Raw genomic sequence first — 13,899 nt, 5'->3', positions numbered from 1 at the left:
TATATATATATAGTATTTTTTTAATTGCATTTGCAGATCTGCAGGGCATCATTTGCCACTATGTGCTTGAAGAATGAGGACAAAGTAAAATCCCAGTTTCCAGTAGCTCTACAGTAAGCAGGAAAACCACATGGATTCCAGTCGTCTATGTTTCTTGGCTTGTTTAAATGGGGGATAATATAACCTCTGCTCCGTCTATTGGGGACACAAAGTAGAACAACATTTTCATTCAATGGTTCAGTGTCTGACAGCCAGCAAACTGGTATAAATGCATCACGGGACCAGCAGTCAGCAAAATCAAACAAATATGACTTTCAAGCACAGTTAAAATTGAAAGTGCAGATTCCTCTTAATTTAGGCCAAGTGCCTCACAAAACTTCTACAGGGTTCTTTGGCTTGATGCATCAGAGGAACAGATGGAGAACACAGCACAAGTGGCAGAGCACAGTTATTATGGTCTCGCACATTTACAGAAAAAAAAAAAAAACACCCTCACTCCAACATACTGGAGTCTTTGCCGGATCCGCTTTCCCAAGCCTGTGGAAACACTGATGCAAATTTATATTTTAAAGATCATGATTCGCAGACAGTTTTGAGCGTTTCCCCTTCGAAGCAGGAGCTCGGGGGCTTTTGGGAGTGTATTGCACTGCTGTGTCCTACTGCTGCTCAGGAAGACAAAAGTAATATTCTCTGGTGAATTAATGCAGTGTCTCTAATTCTGTCTTCCCTGCCTCTCCTCTCTTAGTGCTGTAGGGTTTGAAAGAGCGAATAGAGTAATGAACATGGAAAAAGAGCGACTACTGCCAAAAAAAACAAAAACAAAACAAAAAACAGGCAGCTGAAGGATGGATTGAAGGCAAGAAAAAAAAAAACATTGAAAAGACTATTCAAATCCCTTAGTTCTAGAAGAGGACTCCGAGGATTAAAACAAATCTCTCAAGTAATGCTTAAGAGGGTTCTTTAATGCATTCAGATATATTTTAAATGGACAACAATGACCGTTCCACAGGTCTAAGGTGGTATATACATTAAATATAAAAATATCAGTCATAATCCTACTGTATGTCATTTTTTTCATATTTGACAGTGTGCTGTGTAGGCAATAGACACAGAAGAATCCAGCAATGTGCTATTATTCATAGAAACAAAGGAAGTGTTGCTTTAAAGGAATATTCCATGTTTAATACAAATAAAGCTCCAACAACATTTGTATGTGTGTATTTATTTATTTATTTTTTTATTTCAAAAGGAGCAAAAATGAGGTGAAGCACATGCAATGGAAATAAATGGGGAGCCAGTTTTTGAAAAGGTAGTTTATCATTTAAAAAAAAAGCACTTACATTTAATTATTTTGTTAAAAGGGTGATTAAAATACATATAAAATTAGATACTACATGAATTGCATAAATTATTATTATTTTACAGTACTTTTAGGGTTTTAGAAGTTACATTGTCATGGCAATGAATAAGTAAAATGTATATCACTTTACATGTAATTTATTTTATTTTTTTACCTATTTTACATCTTGTTTCTATGCTATTGAAACACTATTTGAACTTTTACAGGTATTACTGAGTATTTTAGCGTTATTGTTTTTTTCAAAGAGGGACAAGTGCAAATCTGAATCCTGATGTAAGGTAATTAGTACACCTTGCTGCAAGTCAATAATCCATATCTCTGCATTCTTGCTTGACCGTATGGCACAGTTATTCTGTTTTGTGTAGGGTTATAGCAGTAGAGCATTATAAATGTATTTAGCATTTACATGTCTTATTCATAGGTGATACAAAGTATGCATAGAGGTGTCCCTGAAGGTATGAGCTATTATTCTTCATACATTACATTCAGGAAGAGCAATAAGCCTCTAAAGTACCCCTTGGAGGATTAGAAAAGGGTTTAGCAATTTGTGGATGCTGTTAACCAGCTGTGTCTGATGTGATGTGATGTGTATGAAGATGCTCCACTTTATTGTGTGTAATTAATTAAATGTCATATCAAATCACCAGGGACTGGCAGTTAATTGTGCAGGCCATGTTGGATAAGTAGTCACACCAAACTCCATCCACAACTGAACCAGTCAGCATCGAGATTTAGCTCCTTTTAGACTAATGAAGGGTATAATGTGGTGTGGTGAATTGACAGCTTGGGTTTGCTTTAAATTGTTTTATATTTTAATGTGGGATTAAAGTACTCCACAGTCTGTCAACGACTCAGGTATTCAAAGAGATACTGCACAAATTTGCATGTCCGTTAAATGAATGGAATTACTAAGTGCAATAAGTACTTATCCCTTAAAATAGAGATTACTACCAGAATAGCATAAGGATTTGTATAGGGGAGTGTGTTGTAGCAATATAATCTTTTCTGTTTTTCTGTTGGTTGAGAGGACACGAGGGTTGTAACACTTTCCAGTGTATTTTTACTGGACCCACAAAGACTGCACAAATTTGGATTTTGTATTGACTTTATGACAGTGACTAACAAACTCACACAAACCCTGACAAACACACACACAATTGGGCCAGCAGTTTTTTCCCCCACCGCTAACATTAAAAAAAAAAAAAAAAAATGTAGCAATGTATTTTTACTGTATATGTACAATATTTTTCATTAAAGGGGTAGTTTATCCAAAAAACTAAAAAATAAAAATAAAATCTGTTGTCATTTACTATTACCCTCATGTCTTTACAAACCTGTATGACTTACATTATTCTGTTCTGTGGAATACACACACACACACATGCAGGGAATCATATATTGGGAACCAAACAGTTTTAGTTACCATTGACATTTTTATTGACCATTGACCACAAAACAAACAAACATAAATAAAATAAATAAATAAATAAATTCTCAAACCACATCTGTTATGTTTCAAGTCATACTTTCATACTGGTTTGGGACGGCATGAGGGTGAGCAAATGATGACCTTTGTTTTTTGGTGTTTTTTACAAAAACAAACAAACAAAAAACCCTATTTAAAACTGGACAAAAACATAATTATTCTTGAGCTCTGCTTTCATGTTTTGAGTTGTTAGCCTCTATATACATTTCCAATTATATTTTCTGTTTTAAAGACATACTAGGCCTATTTGTTTACCAGTTTTACTTTGATATGTTTAAAATTAAGTGATTGTGGGTTTGGGTTGCAGTGGTGATAACTCACTCTGGTAGTGAACGTGGGTTAACACACGTACTCGTACTTAATTCGTAGCAGATGAACATGCCATGGGAAGATCACATCAAAGTTTTAAATAAATAGCCCACGTTAAGCACAGATTGTTACAGCCATCCCGGTCTCCCCTACAGGGGCATCCCACTATCTCACCTACAGAGAGTGAAGAGAGAGTGTGTGATACATTTGTGATCGGAAAGGAGGTCAGAACAGTTAAGCCGCTGTACCTGTTCTACATCAGAGCAAAAAGAGCGTCTTTCCTGGGGCGAAGTGAAATACACTCCCACCCATTTGGGTTTCGCCGTTCGTTCTGTGTATTGGAGGCTCCAGGGCTGCTGGGGAGGAGCGAGGCTCGTCTTTATCAGTAAGACAGCGCCGCTGCTCGAGCTCTACACTGACCGTCTGCCGCGCGCAATCACCGCTTGATCGGAACCCGCGCGGAGTCTCCGTTATCTCGCCGTGCTCCACTGCAGCAGAAGGGCAAGAGGAACTCCTGAGAGGATCACTCATTTCATCTTCGCTGACCCTTCCTGGGAGAAAAACACGGACTTAACTGACACCTGTCCTGGGAGATACTTAGTCGAAGACCTTTGCGTGTAACTCAGTGGAAGACAGAAGTTTTAGCCATCTGTACCGTTGAACGTTTGTAACCTTGGAACTCGTAGCTGCTGTTCGGTGATGATGGGACCGTGGCTCGTCTCCATCGCCCTCTGCGTACATCTCGCTGTCCCGCATCTCGTCAAAGGTGAGTGGCAGAGCGCAGAATCTGTTTTTGTCAATTGTGTTGTTTAACTTTCTATTCCAGCAGGACAGGGAGACAAAATAAAAACGGTTATAATTCGGTACGTTACAGAATTACCCTAAAAGACTCGTTTACAACAAAATGTTTGTTGTGCGTCTCAACATGTCCTGAAATTAACCTCAGAACGCATGATTACTTTGCAGCAACTATATTTAAGCACAAGTCAGTTGCGGATATTTGAAATGCCATTATTATAGCTCATGCTGTTTCTATTGATCAAGTGAAGGTAGTAAGGGAGACATTTTACACGCTATGCCACTGGCAGGCTGCTACGGCTTTCCTAAACGTACACCCGCGATTTTTACATCTATGGCAAGCTATTTTAACATTTAAACCGTAAAAACGGACAATCTGTTTTATTGTGACTAGTGACTAGTATCTACCTATTTCATGTTCACAAACTATTACTAGTACATATAGCCTGTTAACAGTGGCTAAAGTAATACTAGTCATTATGCTTATTTATTAGTCTACATATTATTATTATTATTATTATTATTGTTATTATTATTATTATTTCATTTTATTTATAGGCGCCTTTCATGACACTCAAGGACACCTTGCATTGAATCTATCAACCCTAACCCTTTGAGCAGTACGTTCCCACATATGGTATTTTTATTTCCGTGCCCCTGGGAGTACGGTCCCACATATGGGATTTAGAACGTTCGGTGATGTCGCATAACTGCCAAAATCAAACTGTGCTTTCGCTCTTTAGCTGGCGCTGAGCCAGAGAGAGACGTCCACTGCTCTTGTCATATTATCACAACTATGCAGTGTTCTTAACCACATAATGCATATTTTAGGTTTCAGACATTTAAATACACATAAGTACTATAATTTGCCGATGTGTTTTATTCATATCAGATACACATAGTGTAAGTAACTATAAAGTTCACTCTATTCTTCTCCCAGTTCACCGGCCACTTATTACTTGTATTTCGGGAGAAATTGATGAATTCACGTGCTGTAAATCCAACTGACAGGACTCTGAACTGTAGCGCGAACAAACATGGTGGCGCCCATCTTACAATACAGATCACGATCAAGATTATTTAGAAAGGTTTTTAAATGACAAAACACACTAATTTACACATATTTGTGAATCGGAATATCAGATTGTTCATGACATGGTATGCAAGTTTGTGAATATTTTAAATAAAAAAGGAAAAACGAAATAAAAGCGATCCATCTGTCATACAGTGTTATTGTGGTGCGTCAGCCTGACGCATCGCCATGGAAACAGTAAGGGGAAACATTCTAAAATAACGGTCGCCCTAAAAAAACTCACTCTGGGGGGACCGCTAGAATATTTTAAACTCACCACTGAAAAGGTTAACCCTTTGATGCGTACTATCACACCGGTGTGATCAGTCTTGGCTGGTCCTCGGTAGGAGAGGATGAATTTGCATGTTGTAAATCCCACAGTTCGGATTCAGCGCGAACTAACATGGCGGCGCCCATCACCCGGTATAGATCAACTAACACGGTCGATATAAAAGTGTTTAAACTACCAAATAGATTTAATTGCACATATTTCAGAATCGGAATATCAGATATTTCATAATATAGTGAGCATGTTTTTGAATATTTTGAATAAAACAGGAAAAACGAAATAAAAGCGATCCACGTGTCATATAGATCTATTGTGGCTGCATTGTGTCACATGACAAGCATGACGCGTCGCCATGGAAACAATAAGGCGATACATTTTAAAATAACGGTCGCCTAAAAAAACTCACGCTGGGGGCTCAGCTAGAATATTTTAAACTCACGTGCGAAAGGGTTAAACAACAATAATTATTACAGCCTAAACAAACCTAAAACAAGCATACAAGCAATCACATAAAAACCTGCCTAAAAAGATGGGTCTTAAGGCAAGATTTAAAAACAATAAGAGTTTCACTATTTCACACATACTGTGGTAACGAGTTCCATAAATAAGGAGCTACATGACTTAAGGCTCGAGACCCCATAGAAGTTGTGCAAATTCAAGCGAGAACAAGAGTGAGTACAGAAGATGATCTTCTGTAAAAGACTACTTCTTCTGTGCTTTGGAAGTGGAAAGAGTAGAAATTAGAGGTTGGTCAGAACAAATATATAAAATAAAAGCACAATAACCTATATTTGATGCAGCAATTTGCTGTTGAATATTTTAAAATTTCCTATTAAAAAACTGGAATAAAAGCTTCACAGAGATCAACAGAATACAAATGATAAAGAAAAGAATGCGGTGGCTTTTACATATTTTTTTTTTACCACAAAAAAAAAGAAGTTATTGAGTTATCTTCAACAGAACTAATTGAACTGGCATACTAATCTGTTTAAGCTGTAGAAATAGCTACCTTATATCTGCATATGCTCAGAGTACAGTTCTTTATGTATCACAGGTCCAGTCCTGACATACAAACGCTCGAGACGACGGCCCTTGACTTTTAACTGCCGTAGCTCTGGAGTGAACCACGGAGCAGAATTAACAAAGGAAACGGCCCTTGTTTTCAATGGCACATGAACATCCAGCATCAATTTGATTCCAGGGTTGTAATGAAAAACCAGTTCATCTGGAGTTGAAAAATGGCCATTGCTAGAAAGGGTGCGAAGACCTTCCGCAAAAAAACTGAGACATCAATAATCTTTATGTTCCGAAATGTATGTTCCGAAATGAAATGACAGTACATCATTTATTCAATCACTCAATCAATCAGTCAATCATGCTTGTTACTGTAATACAGAAAGTATTATTACTGTATTATTATAGTTACCACTAAAAACTGAAAAAAGGATACTAGTCAATAATGGATTGCTTAAAAGTAATAAGAAAAAGCTGTGCTAATAAAATAAAAAAATCATACTAGTTTTAAGTAATACATTTTAAAATAGCTTGCCACATTACATTAGTATTTTGAGAAATAGGAGGAGACTGATCAGTTGTCATGCTGGATGGACTTGGGATCCATTTACCGGAGCTCAGTAGATGTTTCTCCTTGTTCTTATCGCTCTCCAATCACTGCCGATAATTTCTTCTATAGTAGACATGCGAGTGATGCACATCCATTCGGATTCAAATGTGCTGTCATTATGAGAGTGGACAGGTTTCCTGTCTGATTCTTTCATAAGGAGATCACATCAATTGGATTTTTATCTTCAGCATTGTTCGTAGAGCAGCCACAAGAGCTGGATAATGTCTTAAAGATAATGTTCAATGCTATCATGGTCCATGGCACATATCAAAAAAATTGTGTTTTGACATAAAATTTGGCGTACTGTGACATATGTGTTTAACATGCACTATTTATCATAACATAACTTATTTGGATATTTATCATACCATAACTTAATTGGCACATTATTTTTAGACTCTTCAGAGGTGATTTTGAACATTCAGATCAACGTTTTGACTCTCTTGCAGTAAAACACACAAGTCGTATCATGTATTTGGCATAAATGTAGAAATATAGTGCATTCTATGGGACGACTGGCCCAGAGGAAAATCTTATTGCTTAGAGGTTGCTCTTTCATAGCTTGACAGACACAGTGGAAGTCACAGTTTTGTGTCATTAGATGTTTCTTTAATTCCATAGGAGGAATAAAAAAGACACAAACGAGTCGCTTGTTGACATACAGTAAGAATATATGCCTATAGAACTGTTGTGGATAAAAAATATCAGATGATTTGTAAGAATTTGATGAGAAATGTGAGTTCATATTGAAACTCTGACATTTGATTGCAGACTTTGGTTTCTTGGCAAATCTGAGCACAGTTTGAGACAATGAGAGCTCTTCTAAAACCCTAGAGGAAGTTGGAGATTACTGGGGTTGTTTCCTTCTTGAGAAAAACCTGAGAAGAAAAAATTTGCTAAAATATTTATTTAATATTTATAAATATTCTCATTGCTGTTGAGGAGAAACAGTTCTTATGTGTGTTTTTGCTCCCCGAGGAGATGACCCTGTTTTCTGAAAGTGTCTCCTTGAGGCTGCAAGAGAACTGAAGTATATAGCAATAATGGAGCATCATTTAAGTGTTCCTCAAAGGCAGACATTATCACTTTCTAAGTTTGGATGCTACTCAGAAGAATGTAGTATAGACGCATCAGTCCAAATTTTCTTCAGCTAACATTTATGTTCCTGGATATGAGAGCAAGCCAAAATAATATGGTGAAATAATATTTGAGCAAAGGTTGTGGGCTTGTACCCTTGTTTGTAGCTTCCCAGTCTCCTCACCTTCACAGGTCTGTGATTTTAAGTGTGCTTCCAGTCTAGCTGTACTAGGAGCTATAATTGTAACTGAGCATGGCCTCTGAGCCTCCTGGTGTCAACTGTGCTTCTGCAGCTTGGAGCTGCAGCCTCCTCCTTGAATAATGGATTCTTAGCTACAATACCTCAGGGTGCACTTGTTCCTTGGCTTGGTAAGAAAGTTAAATCATCAGTGGCAGTTCTTCTATTAATCACAGCACATTCAGACGTCACACATTGACATGCTTCAATGTGTGATTTGGTGGCATGCCATGCTTTTAGTCATGTTTCCTTTGTTTCTTACACATAAATTAGGAACTTCATAGAGTTTCTTTTCTGTTAGAGTTCAAATTAACTAATATATGGTAAAGTAAAGGGATAGTACATTCAGGAAATTACAATTTTGTCAACATTTACCTACCTTCATATCGTTCCAAACCTGTATGACTTTTTTCTTCGGTGGAACATAAAATAAGATATTTTGAAGAATGTTGGTAACCAAACACAAAAAGTTTTGGGTCTTATTGACAAAAATACAATGGAAGTCAATGGGAAACAAAAATATTTGGTTACCAACATTCTTCAAAATATCTTCTTTTGTGTTTGCAGAAAAAAGAGGGGAAAACGCAAACAGGATTGGAACGACATGAGAGTGAGTAAATAACAGATTTTATTATTTTTTTATTTTTTATTTTGTGAACTAACCCTTTACCTTAAAGGTGAAGTGTTTTTTTTTTTTTTTAAGTTAAAATATTTACTATCACTGTTTAATATAGGTTAACATCCAGTTGTGGAACATTTGCAGTCCAACGTTTATGGAAGCGTATGTCATTTGTGGTCCAACATTTATGGAAGCCTATGAAATATCATGAGGTGATATGTCATATTTCTCCCATTGTGTACGAGACTGTGGAAGATTTTAAGGGCTGCTTTCATTGATGCATGCAACTGTTGGGCGGCAATTACAAGCAAACACCCTATTCTCAATGTCACAGGCCACAGCTGCTGGCTTGAGCAAATCGATGCTCCTTAAACATCCCTCGCCTGGAAAGGCTCGCTGTGCATCTTCTCATGCCATTTTGTAACATATCAGAATGATGTGTAGATGATAAAAAGGTTCTGTTCTGTCTGTATGTATGTTCTATGGTGGTGTTGTTTTTTGTGTGTAGACACCTTAACACTTGGGGTCCTTGGATTTAAATCCTTTTTTTTTTTTTTTTTTACAGATGTTGCTCAACTACTGTATGGAATCCTGTTTTGGCTAAAACGTAGAATAGTGAGAAAGTGTGTGGAAAAAAAAATGAAGTCACATTGTGATAGATAAATACACATTTTGAGAGATAAAGTTACAGTTGTAAGATGTAAAGTTAAAATTATGAGAAATAAATTGGCAATTATGATAACTAAATTTGCAATTATGAGAACTACATTTGCAGTCCCAAGAAATAAAGTAGCATTTGTGAAATATAAAGTCACTTTTTTTAAGATATAATCGTTTTTTAAACTTTTTTTTTTTTTTTTTTTTTTACAGATGTTGCTCAACTACTGTATGGAATCCTGTTTTGGCTAAAACGTAGAATAGTGAGAAAGTGTGTGGAAAAAAAAATGAAGTCACATTGTGATAGATAAATACACATTTTGAGAGATAAAGTTACAGTTGTAAGATGTAAAGTTAAAATTATGAGAAATAAATTGGCAATTATGATAACTAAATTTGCAATTATGAGAACTACATTTGCAGTCCCAAGAAATAAAGTAGCATTTGTGAAATATAAAGTCACTTTTTTTAAGATATAAAGTCACAATTACAGGAAATAATCACAGTTATGGGAAGCAAATGTAATTATGTGAAATAAAGTTGCAGTTGTGAGATATAAAATTAGAACTATGAGAAATTTGCAATTGAAAGAAATCAATTTGCAATCAATTTGCAAATGAGAACTGAAGTTACAGTGAAAAAAATACAATTACAGGAAGAAAAAAAAAACACAATTATGTGAAATAAAGCTGCAATTGTTAGATATAGAGTCACAATAATGAGAAATGAAGAAAATCACTTTGTGAGAAATTAAGTGAAAGTTGTGAGAGTTAAATTCACAGTTACAGGAAATAGGCTTATCACAGTTATGGGAAACAAACACAATTATGTTAAATAAAGTTGCAATTGTGAGATATAAAATAAGAATCATGAAAAACAAAATGTACAGTTGCCAATCTAATGTTGCAGTTCCAGGAGTTGCATTTGTGAGATATAAAGTATTTTTTGAGACATAAAATCACAATCAAGGATAATAATTTCAATGATGTGAAATAAAGTTGCTGCTGTGAGATGTAAATTAGGAATTATGAGAAATTTGAGTCACATTTCTAAGAAAACATTGTGAGAAATGAAGTGACAATTGTGAGAAATAAAGACTAAATTTTGAGATATAATGTCACATTTTTACTTGAAGGTGGAAATGGTCTTCCATACCTCATTATAGAGTATAGGTGATGTTTATCGGTGACTCATCACAATGTTTTTAGAGACAGAAAACTGTCAAGACAAACTTTAGTTATGTGTATCTTTGTTCTTGCATGTATTTTGTGCTGTAAGTAGTGTATCTCTGCACTACAGTTTAGACTTCAAAAGCTTTATATATCAATATTTATTGCATTATATTTTCCACTTTGTATTGGGCACTATAACCGTGACAGTGTAACTATGTTATCCCAGCTTGAGGACAGGAGTGTGTTTGACAGGGGACCCATGTTGAGAGTGTGAGACAAATTTATATATATATATATATATATATATATATATATATATATAATTACATTCTTCTGGGGAGACCTGTCCCCAAACAGCTGGTATTCAAATGAAAGGGAATGTTAATAGATGATTTATGTTAGTGTTATAGACCTCCTTTTAGAATTTGAGGAATTTGGGGATGCAATGTTATGGTGTGCCTGTGGGGCTATCATCAAATGCCACTGAGAGATTTAGTTTTGTCAATAATGGTGACTATGCAAGACGGCCAGACCTGTGGATCTAACTGCCTGTGGGGCATTTTGGGCTTGACTGTGTGCATCTGAAGGAGATATTTCAGTAGGGTACTCTTTGTCGCTGTGTCTTGCCTTGAACTATGAGACAATAAAGTAAAGAAAAAAAAAAAGATTGATTGCTGCAGATAAACTTTTCTCCCTCTTACTGAATTGCAAAGATATAACAAATAACAATCCAAGCATGGTATTAAATAAATCGTGGCACAGTCTGAGAGAAGCAATTACTTTTTTGTTGTCTGACTTAGGGAGCGCAACATAGTTTAGCTCTTTGTATAATGCTTTTACATCTACCGTTGTAGAATGAGTTAACCCCTTAACTGTCACCCCCCCTTTTTAAAAATAGGCATGAAAGTGCACTATCCGAACTTAAACTGTTTAGCTCCAGTAGTTCAGGTCTTTATCCCGCACACATGAACTGTGCTGTCAGCGTCAGCTGGCCACTTCATTAGAACGGCTTCCCTGCATGAGTCCTGCATGCTTTATTTACTGTGTGACATTTGCGATTACATTGTGAAAAAAAAATTCAAAGAAGCACCTTTGAGAAACAATCCACGATGGGCTCTCTGTCTGATGAGGGGACCATAAGCTGTGTGAAATAAGCGCAATCAGATCCCTTGTTAAAAATTTAAATGTGACCACAGCATTTTCCTAGAGTGAACTCGTAGAGAGAAATGCAGAGTTAATTGTGATTTTGAGTGGTGATGTGTGTTTTTTTTTTTATGACGGAGTGCCAGTTGGATTGCTTTCTTAGTTAAGAAAATGACTCCCTCCCCCTTGAGAACAACATGCAGCCGTATTACACAATCCGATAGGCTCACAAGGCTCATCTTGTAGGTCGCTAGGAGAAGTAGATGGTTTTGTCGTTCATTTTTTTCTACCATCACTTTCACTCTCTCCTTAATGAGTGTACAGAGGCCATTCCATTCTAGATCATTGGTTCTGATAGGCCCACAGATCACAATTAATCATGAATGGGGCAACATGGCTGCTCTGGTGAAACATAACTCAGTCTTTCCATAATGACCTTTCGTTCTGATGAGGTGTCATTGAACTTACTCATTGCCCTTCTTTTCCTGTACGCTGGAGTGTAATTGTGGTCATCACTGTCTGGACTGTACCCATGCAGTCCTGCTAATATTAAAAGATGGATTAATTTTTCACTTGTTTTGACAGACTGACGTTTGTTGATGAGCAAGACTTGACCTGCATTATCTCATGATAGGGCACCTCCATCACAGGAATAAGATCATGCTAAACTGTGTGAAGAATATTAGGGGTCAAGATTTGGCTCTTTAGCATGGCCTATTTCTCTAGGGATGATAGCCGTATTCTGAATATCCTATATATTCTAAATATTTTGTTGTTTATATACTTATTAGTTTGGGTTGGTACAAGTGAGACCCTTGTAGCCATATAAAATTGATAATTCTAATCAAATAGTATGATTTGTTTCCCCTGCAGTAGGAAATTGATGGAAAATGACCACCTGAAAATGTCCATGACATTCATCCATTCATGATTAATTTATGCATTTTTTGTTGTATTTTTATAATTTTATATTATTATTATTATTGTTATTATTATTAATTCTTTACAAATCAGGTTTTACTCTAAAACTGGTATAATATTAAAGCCTTATGTCTAAATAAGTTATGTTCCAAATTTGAAGTTGATATGGAAAAAATTGAGGTTCCTGTGAGATTTTATTTAGGGCGTTATACCACAAACTGCCACCGGGTGCCATCCAAACTCCATTTAATTTTTTTTTAATGCATTTTTCTGTCACAAATGTCTAGATTTCTCTGTCAATATTTCTATCTCTAAATATCCACCATATATGGAATCCTGAGACTCAGACCTTTTCAATTATATGTTTTTTGTCAAGATTATAAAAAGGTTTGATTCTAAAAAGACAATCAGCAAATTATTGCAGAAGTGGAATCATTTCAAAATATGAAAGTATCAAAAAGTTTAAATTTACTGTAAAGAAAATGTACTGTACTATTTTTTTTTTGTTTTATATAAAATAAATATTTTTCATAACAGGTTTTACTCTAAAATTGCTATAAAATTAAAGCCTTGTGTCTAAATAAGCTATGTTCCAAATTTGAAGTTGATATTAAAAAAATTGAGATTCCTGTGAAATTTTATTTAGGCCGTTATACCACAAACAGCCACCGGGTGACACCCAAACTCACATTTTTTTATATGACACTTGACACCGCCCCCTAAGGGGGAGGAGATGGCCAAAAGATTTAAAGTACCATTTCCATGGTAACGCAATGTCCGATTTCAAAATGGTTTTCACAGGATAAATCTTGGGCTTCTAAGCTTTCCAATTATATGTAATTTGTGATGATTACTAAAATATTTGATAGAGAACAAAGACAACAACAAAAATGAGCGCCAAGCATCCCACTGATTCATTCCGTAGCCTACAATAGTTAATTTTTGTTAATAACAACCCCCGTGCAAACCTCACCTGCACCCTGGGGCTGTTAGTGTCTAAGCTTGAGCTCAAAAAGGACCATAAAAAAGACAATTAAAGGGATAGTTCACCCAAAAATTAAAATTGGATGTTTATCTGCTTACCCCCAGGGCATCCAAGATGTAGGTGACTTTGTTTCTTCAGTAGAACACATA

The 13,899-nt window shown here is 35.9% G+C and overlaps 1 protein-coding gene across 3 annotated transcripts in view; it reads left to right on the top strand.

Annotated features, from left to right (window-relative positions):
- The first annotated feature begins 3,382 nt into the window (after positions 1-3,382).
- Positions 3,383-13,899, top strand: part of LOC107669516 (EGF-like repeat and discoidin I-like domain-containing protein 3) — a 207,606-nt gene continuing 197,089 nt past the window's right edge. For all 3 annotated transcript variants that reach the window (XM_016461787.1, XM_016461786.1, XM_016461785.1), the window contains exon 1: positions 3,383-3,921. In XM_016461787.1, the coding sequence (XP_016317273.1) occupies positions 3,855-3,921 (67 nt within the window). In that variant the 5' untranslated portion in view covers positions 3,383-3,854. The remainder of the gene's footprint in view (positions 3,922-13,899) is intronic.

The sequence above is a fragment of the Sinocyclocheilus anshuiensis genome, unplaced genomic scaffold (genome assembly GCF_001515605.1).
Source record: "Sinocyclocheilus anshuiensis isolate Anshui unplaced genomic scaffold, SAMN03320099.WGS_v1.1 scaffold356, whole genome shotgun sequence".
In the NCBI taxonomy this organism is placed as follows: Eukaryota; Metazoa; Chordata; class Actinopteri; order Cypriniformes; family Cyprinidae; genus Sinocyclocheilus; species Sinocyclocheilus anshuiensis.
This window is presented reverse-complemented; position numbering and strand designations above follow the sequence as displayed.